This window comes from Pezoporus flaviventris, unplaced genomic scaffold (genome assembly GCF_033815535.1).
Source record: "Pezoporus flaviventris isolate CSIRO_AGI_PZ_B2104156 unplaced genomic scaffold, CSIRO_AGI_Pfla_v1 ptg000035l, whole genome shotgun sequence".
NCBI lineage: Eukaryota > Metazoa > Chordata > Aves > Psittaciformes > Psittacidae > Pezoporus > Pezoporus flaviventris.
Genome location: NW_026892583.1, coordinates 13,098,459 through 13,116,695, shown reverse-complemented (window position 1 = coordinate 13,116,695; position 18,237 = coordinate 13,098,459). Strand labels below are relative to the sequence as shown.

Here is an 18,237-nt window from a genome sequence, read left to right as displayed (position 1 = left end):
AAGGGCCGGGGCAGAAACCTGGGCCCCCGGGGGTGGGTGCTCACCCTGCATCGAGGCCCTGGCTGCGAGCGCCTTGGGCAGGGCACGCTGCTGCTGGCACCGGGCCTGGGTGCAGCCCTTGCTGCCTCCCAGCTGCCTCGTTCCCTCTCCTGCCTGTCCCCAGCTCCCTGCGGCTCCTGCATCCACTCCCCCCGCCACCAGCTCCCTTCCTCCTTCCCTCCCTCCCAGCCACACTGAATTCTTTCTCTCTTCTGCAGGCCATGGCTGTCACAAACCGCTCACTCTGGGTTCTGCAACAGCTCATCCTGAATGTGCATGTCGTCAGTGATGAGATGGATGAAGCCACACGTGGCCGCATGGAGCACCGTACCAAGCAGCTGAGCCGGGACACGACTCGGCTGCTGCAGGAGCTGGAGCAGAAGAGCCAGGAGCAGAGGAGCAAGGAGCAAACTCCCGTGGCCTGGAGAGGCCTGCTCTTTGCTGCCTTGCAGCACTGGCAATTCTGGGCGATTGCTGGCATGCTGCTCCTCCTGATTCTTTGGGTCTGCTGGTGCCTCAGGAGGAGCCATGAGGAGGGCAGCAGCAGTGAAGAGGACAGCTCCAGCAGCAGCAGTAGAGAAGAGGAAGAGCGGGAAGAGCAGAATGAAGAGGAAGAAAGTGAATACACAAAGGACCTGACAAGGCATTTTGAGGAGCACATACAATGGCCTAATCAGAACCTGTTCACAGTGTCTGAATCTGTGAGGAGCCTTGTGAATGCTTTTATCCTTGCTGCCAGACAAGTCTTGTCAGACAGCTCCTTCCCAGTGCTGGAACCATGCTTTGGCATAGGCAGCGCACATGAAGGCTGGAGTCCCGATGAAGAAAACATCGTCTATCAAGTGCTTGTGCCCCTGGGCCCCCCGTCTGGCCACGCCTTTCTCCCGGAGCTCTGCAGTCCGGGGCAGGTGCCAGAGAGGAACTTCCGCATCCGCGTGGAGCTGCAGTGTACATGCCTGGCAGAGCAGCTGGAGGGGGGCATGCTGTGCTTCCTCCACCACGACAATGAGGAGCTGAGAATGTATCAGGGCCGCAGCCTCCTACAGACCCTCTGCACCGGCTCCTACCTAGATGTGGAGAAAACAGCTTGCAGGCTTCATGAGCTGGTGAAAGCATGCTGGGTGCTTCTGCCTCATTCACACCAGTGGCTTTTAACTATGCTGCCCTACAGCCGCTCCTGCAAATTCAAGATAGCAAGAGCAGAGAAGGAAGCCATCATTGAAATTATGTTGGGCGTGCAGCAAGGCGACTCGGACATCTTCCTGAGCAGCCAGGCTAGTGAGGCTATCTTCACCCCAAGCACAACCTGGACATTGAGCTGTGCTGTGGCAGAGGCAAAGTTCTTTGAGCTGACGACCAGGCGGGCCCCAGATGGCAGCTTCCACCTCAGATGCCTGCAGCTCTGCGCCCGCACTCTGGTGGGCACAGGCTTTTCCAGCTGTACCTTGAAGACAGTGGTGATGCACCTCCTGAACACCACACCCCTGTCAGGCTGGCACAAGACACGTTTCCTGCTAAGGCTGGATGACATCATGCGGTACCTGTGCCACTGCTTGGAGGAGAAACGCCTTGACCACTTCTTCTTTGGGAATGAGAAGATTCCTGAGGAGATCATCTTGCCCCCAGCCTTGCAAAGAGCCGAGCCATTCAACCTCTTCCAGCATCTGGCACAGGATCCGGATGCCCAAGCTGAGGCAATGAGGCAGTTCATGGACCTGCAAGATCGCCTCACAAGAATGCTGACCTACGGCCACTGAAAGTGGTCTTCGTGCACAGAGCTGTGTTTGCAGGGTGCAAAGCTGACAGCAGATGACAAACTTGTACCTGAGGGAAAAAGAGGGGAGAGACAGAAAGAGGACACAGAAAGCACAAGGAAAACTGTGCCGCAGGCCTCTCAGAGGAGTGGCAGCGTTCTCCCCTTGACGTTCTCCCCAGCGCAGCAGCAGGTTATACCTGTGGCGGCGTCCTGGGTTCAGCAGTAGCAGTCAATTTTCTCCTTCTTAGGATCCTGTTTGCACTAGGGTCTCTGACTGTAATGCATGTAACCATGTTGTCGTGGTTTAAACCCAGTCAGGTAACTTGTTCACTCACTCCCAGTGAGTGGTGCCGAGCTGACAACAACCGAGGTCCGTCCCTCCCCCCGGAGGAACAGGGAGGAGGATCGAAAGAGTGCAACTCCCACGGGTTGAGACAAGAACAGTCCAGCAACCAATGTACAACACAAATCACCACCGCTACTATCAACTACAACAATGATAAGGGAAAATAACAAGGGAAGAGAATACGATACCACCGGCAGGGAAGACGAGTTCCACCCGGAAGCCCGTGTCCTTCCGGGTAACTCCCAGTCACCCCCCACCCCGGCCATGACGTGCTGTGGTATGGAATACCTCCCTGGCTAGCCCGGGTCAGGCGCCCCATCTCTGCTTCCTCACAGCTTCCCCTCCTCCCTGGCAGAGCATGAGCCTCACAAAGTCCTTGGTCAGGGTAAACATCACTTAGCAACAACTGAAAACATCGGCTTCACCAACACTGTTCTCAGGCTGGAAGTCAAAACACAGCGCTGCACCAGCTACCACCAAGGAAAAACATGACTGCTACTGCTGAACCCAGGACACATGTCTAAACCAAAAATCATTTAAACACCTTCCCGCACAACAGGACTCTTCTTGAGAATAAAGTTCATTTATTAATGAAACACGGATCTGTGCTTTTGCAATGAGAGAGAAAATATCACAGTGCACAAACTGGCAGAAGACCAACTATGTGCAGGACAATTTATTTTTCCCTTTTAAGCTAAATTTCCAAACACCCTTTGCTCTAATTAGCCTTCTCTTTTCTCAAAACACAGTCAATCTGTTCCTCTTCTGGGTTATTTAGGACAGGATTCGTGTCCATATGCCTGATTTATTCTGATTTTACCTGCAGATGCAGTTCAAAGACCCAGCAGTTGCACTTCAATAGGGCTTGCAAAAATGGTGTTCATGTATGATGCTTCTCTGGTCACAAAGATCATGCAGAAAATCTACTTTCAGCAGTGGTCCCAAACTTGGTGTACTCCCAGGTCACCCAGGAACGCAGTTCAGGCTGTCTGTAGATCCCATCTCACCTTCAAATGGGATCACTAAGGATCTGTCTGCTCTAAGAAAATCTCTTGTGGGCAGAGTATTTCACATCTTCTCTTGCTTTCCCTCCTGCTCACAGTCTTGTCAACAGGAGTTTTCAATGATTAAGCTACAGTTTATGCTAACAGTGACAGCAAGAGTGTGCTGAAGGCTAAGGTAAACTTGTGGAAGTGCCTTGTAATTCAGAACAGTGGGAAAAGTGTTGAAGTTACCTTGCCTGAATAATACAAATTCATATTACCAGCATGATGCTGAAAACATGGGGTTGATTTCCTGTGTAGCTCATTCTTGGGTACTGTGCTGCGGGGGCTGCGGTTATGTATTACACAGGTTATCTCCTCTCTAAGGTGCATTTGGAAGAGCAAGTGATGAGAGGGAATGAGCAAAGTCAGTCTGAGCTGTGTGTGCACAGTGTGAAGTGGGAGAGAGCCCTCAGCAAAGCTTGTGCTGGCTGGACACCAGGCACAGTCTGGTACGCAGGACTAGATGGGGCTGGTGAGCTGCCTTTCCCTTACAAGCCTTACATTGTCAGATCAGACTTAGAAATGTTTTCAGCTGCAAGGTGGGATGACGCAGACGTGAACTTTTGGTTGCAGAGAGAAAGCTGCTCACACAAACGAGCATGATGCTGTGCACGTTTATTGCAGGGAGAAAGCCACAGAGGACTGCATAAGCTAAGGTCAGCGGTGCAAGTACCCAGGTACCTTACAGTCTCGTCCTTTCAGGCTCCCCGGCTCTCTGGGGAAGCAGATGTACAAATATTCCATCTATTTCCAACAGCCAAAGTAACTCCTTTTACTAGCCTAAATAAAAAGGCAGGCAGGAGGCTTTAAGTTCCTTTAGGAATTTGTAGGGCAAATAGGGATGCTGAATTTGAGGCACTGCATTTTAGTATAAAGTTTTGTCCCCATCTTTGACTCCTTGGTAGTCTAAGGTGGACCTGCACGTTGTGTCTTCTGCAAAGCTTGGGGTTGCTGTTTATATTTCACCCTTTTTCAGGCAGGGTGGTTTTGAAGCTAAAACTCTGTTACCCTGTTTGGGGCTTTAGGATGTAGAGTAGAGGAAAATTTCAAAACAGAAGTTTCATGGTACGAAGCATCCGAATGTTGTAATATGGGAGTCAAGGCTAGTAAGCATTATCTTGGGCTTTCTTGGAGATAAAAAAAAGGCTCTTACTCAGATTCTTAAATTCACAGGCATGATTGGGACTGGAGTTGAGAGCTCAGGGTGAAACTTCTTGCATGGATGGCTAGATCAGGGTCTTACTGATGACTGTTGGATTTTTTTCACTATGCTATTTATATCGTTCACACATGCTGTTCGTTCTGTGTTGTGAACTGTCTTTGCATCTTCAACTGCAGTCATCACATACATCTCTCAGATGTCACGGGGAGTTGAATCTCAGCAATCTTCTCTTTGAAGGCTATGAGATTTCTCCTCAGAACTGCAGGATGAAGACCAAAGCTTGCTACAGTGATGAGGAGGAAAGTTCACCTTAAAACTGCTTAAGGAAGAGACTTACAGTTGGTCTTGTTCAGGCTGAACTCATATACAGTTTTATAAGTCTTGGAAACAGGGTAAATTCAGGTAGAGGCTGATGATGGGCTCTGAAGTCAATGGAAGCTGCTCCAGCGACTTGAAGGGTGAGGGCCCATCCACAGGGACAGTGTTTCATGTGTGCATTGGTAACGAAGAAAAGACATAGCCTATTCATTGTTTTATGTGGGGAAGCCTTACTGTGGGTGTGAATCTTCCTCAGCAACAGATCATGTGTGTGTAATGTTTCGGAAGACCTGAAATATTGGCTTTTGCTTGTTTTCAGTCAAAGTTTCTTTTAGGTTTTTTTTTTTTTTTTTGCAATGAGCGGGAATCAACTAAGGTTGATGCTTGATTTCAACTGACTTAGTGTAAGGGTAGAGCCACGACTATAGTTCCCATACTAACAGTGTGCTTTAGCTGGTGCAAACCCTTCTGCTGAGCCTGGGAACAATATTATGGGTCCCAGAACGTGTCAAAAAGCATCATCTCTGTGCTGCCCTACACCTGTGGGGTTTGATTTTTGCCATTTATACATGGCTTTTGACTTGAACTGTTCTCTGTTGGGGCTTGAGGGAAGAAGACCAAAGTAGCCTTTTTGAAGAAAGTGCCTGTCTGTGAATTCGGGAATGGTTTTTTCTTCCTGCTTCTGCATCCTTGCCTGTATGTTGTGTGTAATGATACTTGCTTTCATTTTGTATATATTTTTTTCCCATTCCTGCTGATAGGAGTGTATTTAATATAAAAATTGCTTGATATAAATTGATTTGTTTTCTTCTTTTTAATAGGAATACTGCAGTGGATTGAAAGCGAGATAAGAAAGAGCTGCTCCTGGGAAAAGAAGCCTCTCTGCAAGGCTGTCGTGGTTTAAACCCAGTCAGGTAACTTGTTCACTCACTCCCAGTGAGTGGTGCCGAGCTGACAACAATCGAGGTCCGTGTCCCCCCCCCCACCGGGGTTCTCCCCCACTCCCGGAGGAACGGGGAGGAGGATCGAAAGAGTGCAACTCCCACGGGTTGAGACAAGAACAGTCCAGCAACCAATGTACACAAATCACCACCGCTACTATCAACTACAACAATGATAAGGGAAAATAACAAGGGAAGAGAATACGATACCACCGGCAGGGAAGATGAGTTCCACCCGGAAGCCCGTGTCCTTCCGGGTAACTCCCAGTCACCCCCCACCCCGGCCATGACGTGCTGTGGTATGGAATACCTCCCTGGCTAGCCCGAGTCAGGCGCCCCATCTCTGCTTCCTCCCGGCTTCCCCTCCTCCCTGGCAGAGCATGAGCCTCACAAAGTCCTTGGTCAGGGTAAACATCACTTAGCAACAACTGAAAACATTGACTTCACCAACACTGTTCTCAGGCTGGAAGTCAAAACACAGCACTGCACCAGCTAGCACAAAGGAAAAAAAAAAACAAAACATGACTGCTACTGCTGAACCCAGTACAAAGGCCAACCCTGAAGATGTGGACTGCCGTTGTATTCTTCCTGCTGATCTCTTTCTGTATATGCGAGCACAGGTTTTCTGTCCTGAAAGGGAGAGGAGTCCATGTAGTGCGAATAAACATGCTTACAACTGAAAAGGAGTGCAGGCAGGCTTGTCAAAGCCTGGGTGCTTCAGGTGAAGGTCTTGTCCCTTAGCTGAAATTTCAGCTGTGTTTTCTGTTCCTTAAAGGTCTCCTCTGCTTCCCTGACAACTGTCATTCTTAATTTCAGTTGTTTACAGGCATTTACAGTTACGGCGGCTCTGTGCAGTCCAGTGGTGCTAAATAACTGATTAAACTGAATCCAGAACAACCATTTCCCAGGGCCCTTCTACCTTCTGTAAGAAACAGCATGCATGTGTTCTTGGTGAGCACTGGCAGCTTGCAAACAGTGTTAGGTCACTTGACTTGAAAATGATTTTTCCATGCTGCCAGATGTTTGCAAGTGAACAGTGCTCTTGTAGATGGCTGCACTGGGATGAGTAGTCTGTGCTCACTGGTATTTATGTGTGGTTTTTCTACCTCAGAAGAAACCAATCGTATCCTGCAATGAAGGGTTAAACAAGTTTTGCAGAATGAGAGCCTTCTGCTTTCTTCTTCTGGTGTCTTTAAAAAGCATTAAACTTCTAAATGAGTTTTTCAGAATTGTCCTTATGAAGGCCCTGATCTTATCTAGCCACACTTGAAAGCTTGTGGCACCTACAAACAATTGGTGATAATGTGGTGAAGATGAGACCTTGATTCAGGTGGATGAATGTCTGACAATCGGATTGATAGGAATATCATAAAGATGCCTTTTTCTAAAGCCCAGTGGTTTCAAACCTTTATTTTAAACATGAGACTTCCCTTCGTGGTGGAAAGAAAGCACCTTTGTAAACTGTTTTATTTAGGAGGTAAAAGATGAGTGGGTTTGTCTCCCAGGCACCAGAGCTGTGAAAACTCCTGCTTTTTAAGGTGGTAAACCATAGAAAGATGACACATTCACACCGACTTTGCTGACACTTAGGGTATGTAGCACTGCATGTTTGTCTGTTCCACCTGAGAATCTCTAAACACTGCCCATGTAATTTTAACTTCCTGATATTTTGATAAGGGTAGAAAAGTTGCTATCAGCTGCCTCATCCTGGGGATGTGAGGAATTTAGTCCATGGTCAGGGCTGGGAGATGATCTGAGTGCATGCTTCATCCTGTGACTGACTTCAACCACGTTTTTTTTTATGCCCTTCACCTTGTTCTCTCCTGCTCTGTTTTGTACAGAGCAAGTCCAGTTGAGTGTTGCCTTTATTGGGCAGAAGGGGTGGACCCTCTGGAATTAGGTGACCCTTTCCACCCTCAGGATGGACACAAAACTAAACCAAGGTTTTATGTTCTGTATTAAACCCACTGAAGCAGTTTATTGCTAGTTGTTACTTGATGGCCCATCTGCTGCACTGCCTGGTGTCAAGGGAAATGGAAAATATGCAAGCTCTTCATATCAGTGTATTAGCCATGTGCATAGAAAGAAGGACCTGAAATGTCTTTAAGAAAAAAAAAAACAAACCAAAAAACAACTTCAGGTTTTAAGATCAGCATTACTGCTCTTGTTCTCCATTCCCACCTTCCCCTATTTATTTTTGTGCTTTCTTTCATTACAAATGTGAGGCCTGAGGCTTAGGTGTCAGAATAGTTATACCTATGTAACTGTCAGTAAAGGAGCAGTGGTTGTTATTTTTTAAGGTAGTGTAGTGTTAACTTACAGGCCAAGGTTGCATGGGGAGGCGTCTCACAGCTACGTTGCTTGGAGAAGTGGAAAAATAACATTCCTGGCTGGTTAGGCTCTATTCTGCAGATGTTATGACAGCAAGGGTACAAATCACATCACTAACTTGGAGTAGTGTAACTGTCACAAGAAGAACTTTTGCTAGTATATTCACGTCTCAGATATGCTCTGCAGAAAAGGGAATGTTTGCTGGTCTAGCTATTCCAGCATTGCCTTCAAGCACCCACAGCATCAGCCAGGGTACATAGTTAGCAAACTAACATATCACAAAACAGAACCCTAACCATTCTGTGATTGTATCAGTATCATGAAACAGTTTGACACTTCAATTGCATGCTAATAAAAGCAGCAAAACTCCCTAGGGCTGACAACATGGGTAGTAGATTTAACCTCCATTTGTTGTCTAATGCAATGGGTTCAAGTCTCCAGATACTGCTAGGGCAAGCATCTTAGCAAAGATCTGGCAATCCAGGATTCCCAGGTGCTTCATGAATGTGGTGAACTTGTGTTGGAAGGTAAGACCATGCTCTTGCATTTGCATCCTCAGCCATATTCAGAGCTCTCTCAAGTTTCTTCTATGGCAGCCAGTCCAGAGCTGAAGGGGAAAATCCTGGTCATCTGAGCAATCTGGCTCTGAGAACATACTTTTGGGCTATCCTGCATACTCTGGGAAAAATAAAGGAAAAATATGACATGGCTGCAAGAGCAAATATTCCTGCTCACTAATTCCACAGTGCAGCTGCTTACCTGGCTTCTGTTTGCCTATGTGTATCTGCAGTTTCTTTCCAGTAGCAGCAGGCTTAAGCATGAAGTAAACCAGTTTTAGGGAAAACCTTGGCATCTGCCTACATAGTTTCCTTTCAGAATAGCTCTGAAGAACATTTGTTGTCCTTCCACATTTTTATTCTTTTTTTTTTTTTTCCTTCTGTCTCCTAATTAGAAGTAAGCAAAAAGGAGCCACTGGGTGGCATGTGTCTTGCAGTGTACATGTCGGCTGGAGCTTCAGTCTGGAGTTGCATGAGAGAGTATTAATCAGTACAGCTCAGTAGAGGTCTCTGGTTCTCCTGGGGAGCAACAGGGAAGTCATGAGCAGCTGGATACCATCCTGAAGGCATCAGAAACCAGGGTGTTTTAATGATGCTGACCACATTTGTCTCTTGATCTTTCTGAACTGACTGACTTAGACAAGTAGCCAGTGCAAGAGAGGCTGGTGGCTTTTTGTTTTCCCCTTCCCAAGAAATGGGAAATGGCATGATTTACAGTAGTAGATGGCCTGCATTTCTCCACTAGTGTGGCTTGTCAGGTGAGGGACAGGAGGTGGGATTTGGAATTGGGGCACATCCAAATGTGCTTTCATTTCTGAGGAGTGGGTTTTAATTTCTTGAAATGTAATTGGTTCAGCAAATGAAGAGTAAATTTCTGTGGAACTCCAAGCACTGAGATGAGAGCCCTCTCCCATGGGTGATGAGTGGCTTCTCAGTTACAGCTCACTTCCCCTCACCCTACCCCCCTATTCAGACATGTGGATTAATGCTAGCATTTAGATGGGTCCAAACTGTACAGCACTCTCTTTGTCATTGTCTGGGTGAGTAAATTGCTGTTGTTAGGAGATGTTGATACCAAAAGACAAGCAGGTAGGTAGGCTGCAGCAGCTATATTGATTGAACTAATCTTCCAGTTGTTTTCACTAAGGCTGTTAGGATCCCTTAAGGCCTGACCTTCCAGCTATTGTGGTTGGGGTTTAGTTTTGTTTTTAATTCTTTAATTACAGACCTGAAGCAGTGCATTCAGTATACAGTGTGTAGTGACCCAACTGGTTAGATTCTTTAACTGGCAGTGTTCAAGGCCAGGTTGGACAGAGCCTTGGACAACCTGATCTAGTGGGAGGTGTCCCTGCCCATGGCAGAGGGGTTGGAACTCGATCTTAAGGTCCTTTCCAACCCAAACCATTCTGTGATAACATGACTTTATTTTCTCTGTTGTTTTCAGGTAACCATCACTGTAATTGGTTTGTGCCCTACCAAAATTATTGCATCCTCTTCCGCTGTCACCAGCTGAGTGTGTGCCACAATGCTGGGGAACGAGACATCAAAGATCTGCTTGGAGGTAATTCCATGCTTCAGGCTCCTGCTAAATCCAGGATCCTTGTCCTTTTGCTTTAAATGCCTGTGTTTACACATTGACTGGCTTTTCGCAGAGAGAAATGGGTTGCGAGATGCCTTGCAGGACGATTCTGTAGGTGAACTTAGTCCACTGGAAAAACTGTTTCTTCAGCCTTGTGAGGACTCTGGCACTTACAGGTACATGATCTGTCTTTGAGTAACAGTTTGTCACCATATTGAGCACATCATTCATTCAAGCTGTTTGCACTCCACGCACCCTCCTTTGGAACATAAAGGCATAACAGATGTATTTACATTTTTTTAAGAGAAAGGAAAAATGCTTTGGCATTGCTTTTCCAGAGATTGCAGGATTTTGCGCCAGAGGCAGCAGGCTGTTTCTATAATGGGAGCAGCCTTAGTAGCAATTGCTCATGGTGACTTTACAGTGCCAGGGTCTTCAATTTTAATTAAGTGACACAACAACAAAATGGAGCTTGTTGGAAACTGGGGAATCAATTTTCTACAGTATGTTTCAAGAGTTTGCTGTACCCAAGTTTTTTGTTGATTTTTGGTTGGTTGGTTGGTTTTGTTGTTGTGGTTTTGTTTTTGGTTTGGGTTTGGTTTTTTTTTTTTTTTTTTTAGAAAAAAGAAGTTTGTCCATGGTTCTTTTGGCTTGGCAAAGTTTTCTTTGCAGTATAGCTACAGACCTTTGATAAGCAAAGGTCTTTGATGGGATTTAGGTCTCTATAAATCTAGGTCACTAATTGTGAAGGAGATTCTTCTGAAGTATGAAAGTGTAAGCGGAAATTTCCACTCAGTTTTGAGAGATGGAAATTATGAATCTAAGCATGAAGGCTTTGTTGATGCTGTGTAACTTTGAAAGTGTGAGAGCTTCTTCTCAGGAGCTGGCACTTGTAACGCTACTCCTGTTGATAATGTGCTTCTACATTGCAACTCTGCACTTCCTTACTCCCCTTTTGTGGAGATAATTCCTTGGTTGGGCAAATGCCAGTGGTCTGAGGCAAATACAAATGACAAACAACATCTTGCCCTTTCCCCCCCCCCCCAAAAAAAAAAAAAAATTGCTGACTTTAGGACTGATTTATTTCAGTTGTACTACATGTGCTGCAGAATGTGTTCTGGTTTGCATGTTGGGGTTTGAAGTCAGATTTGATCTTGAGAGTTTTAGTCTTACGACACTCATTGTTTTTGTCTTTTTGAAGGAATCCTGTTTCACCACCAAAGCTATCCACAGAAAAAGAGGAGGATGCTGAATGCACAAGTTGACCAAAACAATGTGGAAAACCTGTCCTTACCTGTTCAAACTCACAAGATTCATCTGAGGGATTTTCTTGGGGCTGACAGTGGAAATGTAACAACAAATGCAACAGAAACAATTGCAAGCAATACTAACACTGCTGCCACAGCCGTAACAACAACTGCAAGAGAAACAATTGCAAGCAATGCTACCACCACCATAGCAACCACCACTGCTGTCACAGACATAACAAAAGATGTTATAAATGCAACTGTCCTCACTTCAGCTTATGAAACAACTGCTGAAGCCTCAAATGCCCGTGAAGTTTCTGGTCATCTTTCTACAGCTATGTCATCCATTCCCTCTTTTCCCACGTCTGGTAACATCTCTGCTTCCACATCCAGCCATGTCACCAAGCGTGTGGCCACCACTGAAAAATCAGGAAATAGTAGCTCTGTCTCAGGGTTGTCCCCCACTTCTGCTCTTCTCACTGTCACTTCAGGTACTCCAGTGAGTCAGACAGAGCAGTTTAATCCAGCCATCACCACCACCAGCACTCCCTGCTCTAGTAGCCCCACCACTACTGAAGCTGGCCTGAAGACACTGACCACAACACTGGCCACCTCCATCCCACCAGCTGTAGGAACATCTGCCACTACTTCCACTCATGCCATGAAAATTACACCCTTGGAGAGTTCTCACTCTGTGAATCCACTCCCTGTTACATTGCCAAATCTAGATTCAGAAGCACGTATAGCCACAACATCCTTGAGTAAATCGACTTCTCATATGGGCTCTACAAGAAGTGCCACAGTTTTAATTACTGCCCATATAGCAGAAACTGTGCCTGGGCATGGGATAGAGTCAACAGCTCACATTTTTTCAACAGCCATCGTTCCAGCAGGTGCACCCAAAGCAACAGTTTCGGGCCTTGCAGAAACTCAGGACATAGACAATGAGTATCTTCTCATTGCAGCAGAGCCCCTGACTCAGTACTTGGTGGATAAAAGTTTGCTTCTTGCAGTGCTTTTAGTTGGTATGGTGTTTTTCATAACTGTTATAGTTCTTTTCCTTATGCAGGCCTATGAGAGCTACAAGAAGAAGGATTACACGCAGGTGGATTACCTGATCAATGGAATGTATGTGGACTCTCAGATGTGAAAGGGTGGGGATAAAACAGTGGGCAGAGAGATGGAAAGGAGACTGAAGGCCTGCCTGACTTATTTTTCTTTCCTGTTTGCCTATAACACAAACTGAAAGCGCTTCCAAATTTACTTGTGCAATTGAGGAGAAATGCCATGTACTGTATTAAGAAAAATGTTATTTTTTATTCAGCTGTGCCACAGGTTGCTGTAAAAATAATTTTAAAAAGAAGTATTCATTTTTAAAACTTCCATAATGCACAGTAGCTTTGGCTGTTATTTCTCATTGCAAACCAAACCTGACAAGGGGTAAAAGCCATCATGCTTGGAACATGCTGTGGTACTTTCTCAACTTTTTACAGTGCAAGTTGCTTGTGTTTCATTTGTTTCACATGGGCTCTTCTGAAAATGTTTTGTGAAGTGCCCTGAAATCTCAAGATGAGAAGTGGGGAGTATTGCTGCAACAGGTAACTTCTAATCCAAGGTGTGTCATGTTTCAGTATGCCTCTTGCTTGTAAAGAGGTCTGTTTACAAGGCATTGTGAACTGCGTTTACTGCTAACCCAAGATATCTTTTAGCCATGGAGCAGATTATTGTGCCTCTGCACTTAAATTATATTATTTTTGTATTCACTTAATAAATGGGGCCCTGGAAGAGCATATCTTATTGCATTTCTGTTTTCGTTCCTGTCACTGACAGTTCAGAAGCAGGCAAGTGGCTTTGAGGGCAGATTAGCTCTACTTCTATGTTTCAGGTGTGGGAGCTTTGAAGGCCTCACTGGATGTATGGACATGTCAGAGAAGATGCTGATCCTCTTCCAGGGTACTGCTTCTGTAATATCAGAGCAGCATGCTTCCAGTCTCCCGGGTATGCAGGCCCATTTACTGCTTATTGTCTTTCACATGTAGAGCATCAGGCTCTGTTCAGGTTTTTGTTCTGCATTCAGGACCAGCTCCTAGTTGCTAGTAGTTTGGAAACCTTATTGCACATGGTGTTGCAGCTCACCTGCTAAGATCTGCATCTGAGAGTGTGAGTAGAAACAATTAATTTTCAGGAAGTATTTTTCAGTGATTAATGCGTCTTATTTGAATGACACATACATACCAATAGCAAAATGCTAGATCAATGGAACGTATGTGGACTCTGAGTGGAGTGTATTATTTTTTTACCAGACTGATATCTTGCCTCTCACTTTGAATTACTTTACTCTTCTTTAATTCTGCTTGCATGTTATCTTGAGGCTGATAATAGGCAAACCTCAGAATTTGAGCTGTTGGATTTTGGTTTGGTTATTTATCCAAATTCTTTGGCTGTTTAGAATTTGGAGGGAGTCATTACCGTGGAAGAGGCTACTTTGTATTGTATAAGAAACTTCTTATTCATCATTCTCGTGGTTTAAACCCAGCCAGACAGCTTGTTCACTCACTCCCAGTGAGTGGTGCTGTGCTGGAAGCAGTCGAGGACTGTGTCCCTTTCCCCGCTGCCAGAGGGATGGGGAGGAGAATCGAAAGAATGCAACTCCCACGGGTTGAGACAAGAACAGTCCAGCAACCGATGTACAACACAAATCACCACTGCTACCACCAATGACAACAATGATAAGAGAAAATAACAAGGGAAGAGAATACGATACCACCTGCCAAAAAACGAGTCTGACCCAGAAGACCCCGTGTCCTTTCGGGTAACTCCCAGTTACCACCCCACCCTGGGACATGACGTGCTGTGGTATGGAATACCTCTTTGGCTAGCCTGGATCAGGTGTCCTGTCTCTGCTTCCTCCCGGCTTCCCCTCCTCCCTGGCAGAGCATGAGCCTCACAAGTCAGGGTAAACATTACTTAGTGACAACTCAAAACATTGGTGTTATCAGCACTGTTCCCACGCTGAAAGTCAAAACACAGCGCTGCACCAGCTACCAAGAAGGAGAAAAATCGACTGCTACTGCTAAACCCAGGACAGTATCCACCCCTTATTCCATACCATTCACTTCATGCTCAGATCCCACATACACACACAGACCAAGAGAAAGAGATCATTTTTTTAGTGCATGGACCAATTCCTATAATGCTGCCGATTCAATTCCGTCCATTGTGTCAGGTTCCATCTCTTGTAAGAGTCTTTCAGGGCAGGAGAGGCTGTGTGCAGTATTGGATCGTTGCCTGCTGCTACCGGTCGTTCCTTTACTGCGGAACTCGTCTGGTTCTATCAAAGTTTATCCTCTGTTGGGATGATGGTAGGAGGGAAGTCAGGGCTAGTCGCTGATGCCCTGAAGACATCTAGTTGATGGGCTACAAAAGTATTACATAGCAGGCAACTGCATACAATTAAGTTCATTGGCTGTTTCCCCCTAAAATCAAATCCCCTTGAGGTATACATCAAGAGTTCCCCGTCGTCCTGCATTACCCACCAAGTATATCCAGGTCCCTGAGCAAAAGCAATCCCACGAGTGGATTTGCTTTGACCTGAAGCAGGAGTAACCCAGACTGTCTTCCCCAGCAAATTCGCCATATGCACCACAGGAACCTTGTCCCCCTCTCCAATATGTAAAAGTTCCGACTGGGCTGGTCTAGCCCTGTTGGCAGATCCTCTGGTGTTGACCAACCAGGTGGCCTTTGGTAAGTGTGTATCCCAATGCTTGAAAGTTCCCCCACCCATTGCTCTCAGTGTAGTTTTTAACAGCCCATTGTACCTTTCAATTTTCCCAGAGGCTGTGAGAGACTGTGTCAAATGCTTTGCTGAAGTCAAGGTAGACCACATCCACTGCTCTGCCATCATCCATCCACCGTGTTATTTCCTCATAAAAGGCTAAGAGATTGGTCAAACATGATTTCCCCTTGGTGAAGCCATGTTGACTGCCCCTCATAACCCTCTTATCCTTGATATGCCTTAAGATGGCACCAAGGATAAGGTGTTCCATCACTTTCCCAGGGATGGAGGTGAGGCTGACCGGTCTATAGTTACCCGGGTCCTCATTCTTGCCCTTTTTGAAGACCGGAGTGACATTTGCTTTCCTCCAGTCCTCCAGGCACCTCTCCCGTTTCCCAAGACTTGGTAAAGATCATGGAGAGTGGTCTAGCAATGACTTTCGCCAGTTCCCTCAGCACCCGCGGGTGCATCCCATCTGGACCCATGGATTTATGGATGTCCAGATTGCTCAACTGGTCTCTAACCCATTCCTCATCGACTAAGGCAAACCGCTCCGTTGACCTGACTTCATCTAAGGTCTCAGGGGTACAGGGCTCTTCAGGACTGCCTACAGCAGAGTAGACAGAGACAAAGAAGGCATTCAGTAACTCTGCCATCTCTGTATCTTCTGTCACCAGGGCACCCATCCCGTTCATCAGTGGGCCTACATTGCCTCTGGTGTTAGTTTTGTCTGCCATGTATTTGAAAAAGCTCTTTTTGCTGTCCTTGACCCTTCCCGCCAGGTTTAAGTCTAAGGAGGCCTTAGTCATCCTAGCTGCCTTCCTACATCCTCTAGCAGCAGCCTTATATTCCTCCCAAGTGGCCAGCCCCTCCTTCCATGACCTGTAAACTCTCCTCTTCCACTTGAGCATACCCAGCAATTCCCTATTTAGCCACGCAGGTCTCCTGGCCCTCTTCCTTGACTTCCTACGTGTCGGGATGCTCCGATCTTGAGCTCGGAAAAAGCAATCCTTGAATGTCAACCAACTATCTTGGGTCCCTTTACCTTCAAGCAGCCTTGCCCATGGGATTTCCCCTAGCAATTGCTTGAAAAGGCCAAAGTTTGCCCTGCTAAAGTCCAGGGTTGCAATTCTACTTGCTATTCTACTGGTCCTACCACACAAGATCCTGAATTCCACCATCTCGTGGTTGCTGCAGAGGGCCCTCTGTTCCTCTCAGAAGGGAATCCCCTACTACAATGACCCTTCTTTCTTTCTTAACAGAGGCAGTCTTGAGGTGCAAAGTCGACCGCCTTTTCCTATGTGGCCTTGTGGGCTGGCCTTGCCCCACATTCTCACCTACATCTCCTTCAAGATCCAGGGCCTCAAACCTATTACGGAGGGACACCTGGGGAAGCAGGGCAGGAAGGGGGGAGGGTTTCCCACAACGCCGAAGTGGAACTCGCTTCCAACCCTCGTCGTCTTTTTGGTCCCCTGCCTCTGTGCAACAGCTACAGGGCAGGGGCTGTCTCGGGCCATCCCCCTCTGTGTGAGAAGGCAGGGGGTCCTTCCCCTTTTGGGGAGTATCTCCCTGGAACCGTTCCGACTGGCACGCCAGGGAGTTACTCCACCAGTCGATCTTCCTTTCACATTCCCTGATGGTCCTCAGCGTCTCAACCTCCTCCTTAAGTTTTGCCACCAGGCTAAGCAGATCTTCTACCTGCTCACACCTCACGCAGGTGGAATGCTGTCCTCCCTCCTCCGGCAGCAGCAGGCTCTGGCACTCCCTGCACCCAGAGACCTGAACAGCCACGGTTTGGGACGGGGTCTCTGTCTGAGTTGCTGCAGTCACCTTACTGCAAGCTCTCTTTCTGGAGGCGACCATATTGGTCCGCAGTCTGGGACACCAGCAACAGGGTCAGCAACACGACCTGCTTGCTCCTCCCTGCGCCTGGTGGTGTCGCTGCCCTCTCAGAGGCTCTTCCAAGGCAAGGGGCAGCGGAGTGGTCACCGTCACTGTGGGAACGCCCCCCGGCACGTCAGCCGCGCTCTCGCAAGGGCTGCTGGGGCTTCGGGGATCGGGAGATGTCGGGAATCACGATGTCTCTGCGCTATCCCCTCTGATTTTCCTAATCTCCGGTGACCCCCGTGGTCGCTGAAGCCTGCCGGCTGCGGCTCTAGCTAGGCTAGCTCCGATCAGCTGACTGAATCTTATTACAGTGCTTTTTATAAAAGCGGGGAATTGAGCCTGAGACTCTAAAGCAGCTAGCAGGTCTAGTGGCTGAAGGGAAGGCTAAGGGATTTTTTGTAGATCCTAATACAGTTTTTGAGGAGAGTGAGTGGCGAAAGTTTGGTGATGAGCTATTTGACTCAATGCTAAATGATGATAAAACGGCAAAGAAACTCGGTAAACCACAGAGAGAAGTAATGAACTGTATAAAAAGATACAAGGCAGAAAAGAAAACTGCCGTGGTAGCAATGAAGAAACTTGGAACAGACGTCCCCGGTCGGTTGAAACCAGGGGAAGATTACAACTCGTTTCCCCCAACTCGCGGGAGCACAGGGTTTCCCCCTCCCCCCTTCCTTTTCTCCCCCTCCATCAGAAGGTGCCGCGGAGGAGGTGTAACCCCCTGCTCCCCCACCACCCCAGTTCCGAAAGTAGGGACTTTGAAAAGGACAGAGAAAGTATATTGGAAGGTATGCACATGATAAATGTCGAGGAATCCGAAAGAAAGAGGGCGGTGCCTCGGCGCCAGATCGATTGCGGTGCCATTTTGAAGCACGCAGTAGAAAATAGGGATCATGCGCTAGCGGGAGATTTAAAGGAACTGCGAGCCTCTCCAACCCACTATGCCCTAGAGTGGAAATTTTTAACTCAGTTACGGAGAAGCCAGGTCTGCAGATGGCTACATACCGAACGGGAGACATCTGATAAGAAAGACACAGCTGCGAGCAACGGAGACCCTGAGTTCGGCTCAGGATCAGCCCCCGAATCCCCTGAATCCGAGCCAGATTTATATCCTCTGCTTCCAGACTCTGACTCTTCATCTTCCTGGTCGGTCTGCTCAGACTCACTGGCCCTGGAGACGCTCAGCTGTAACAATGGGTAACCAAGGATGTGATCATTACTGGGGAATTTTCTGCAATGGGCATCTTTGCATA

The 18,237-nt window shown here is 47.1% G+C and overlaps 2 protein-coding genes across 2 annotated transcripts; both read left to right on the top strand.

The window, feature by feature from the left end:
* The first annotated feature begins 260 nt into the window (after positions 1–260).
* LOC133274002 (inositol 1,4,5-trisphosphate receptor-interacting protein-like 1) lies at positions 261–1,796 on the top strand. The gene has a single exon (XM_061462752.1). It carries the CDS (start codon positions 261–263, stop codon positions 1,794–1,796), a length of 1,536 nt encoding a protein of 511 aa, XP_061318736.1.
* Positions 1,797–6,162: 4,366 nt separating this feature from the next.
* Positions 6,163–13,119, top strand: LOC133273926 (uncharacterized protein C11orf24-like). The gene is made up of 3 exons (XM_061462634.1): positions 6,163–6,329; positions 9,941–10,057; positions 11,277–13,119. The coding sequence occupies exons 1-3, from the start codon at positions 6,173–6,175 to the stop codon at positions 12,470–12,472; spliced, it is 1,470 nt and encodes a 489-aa protein (XP_061318618.1). The 5' UTR covers positions 6,163–6,172; the 3' UTR covers positions 12,473–13,119.
* The last annotated feature ends 5,118 nt before the right edge of the window (positions 13,120–18,237 follow it).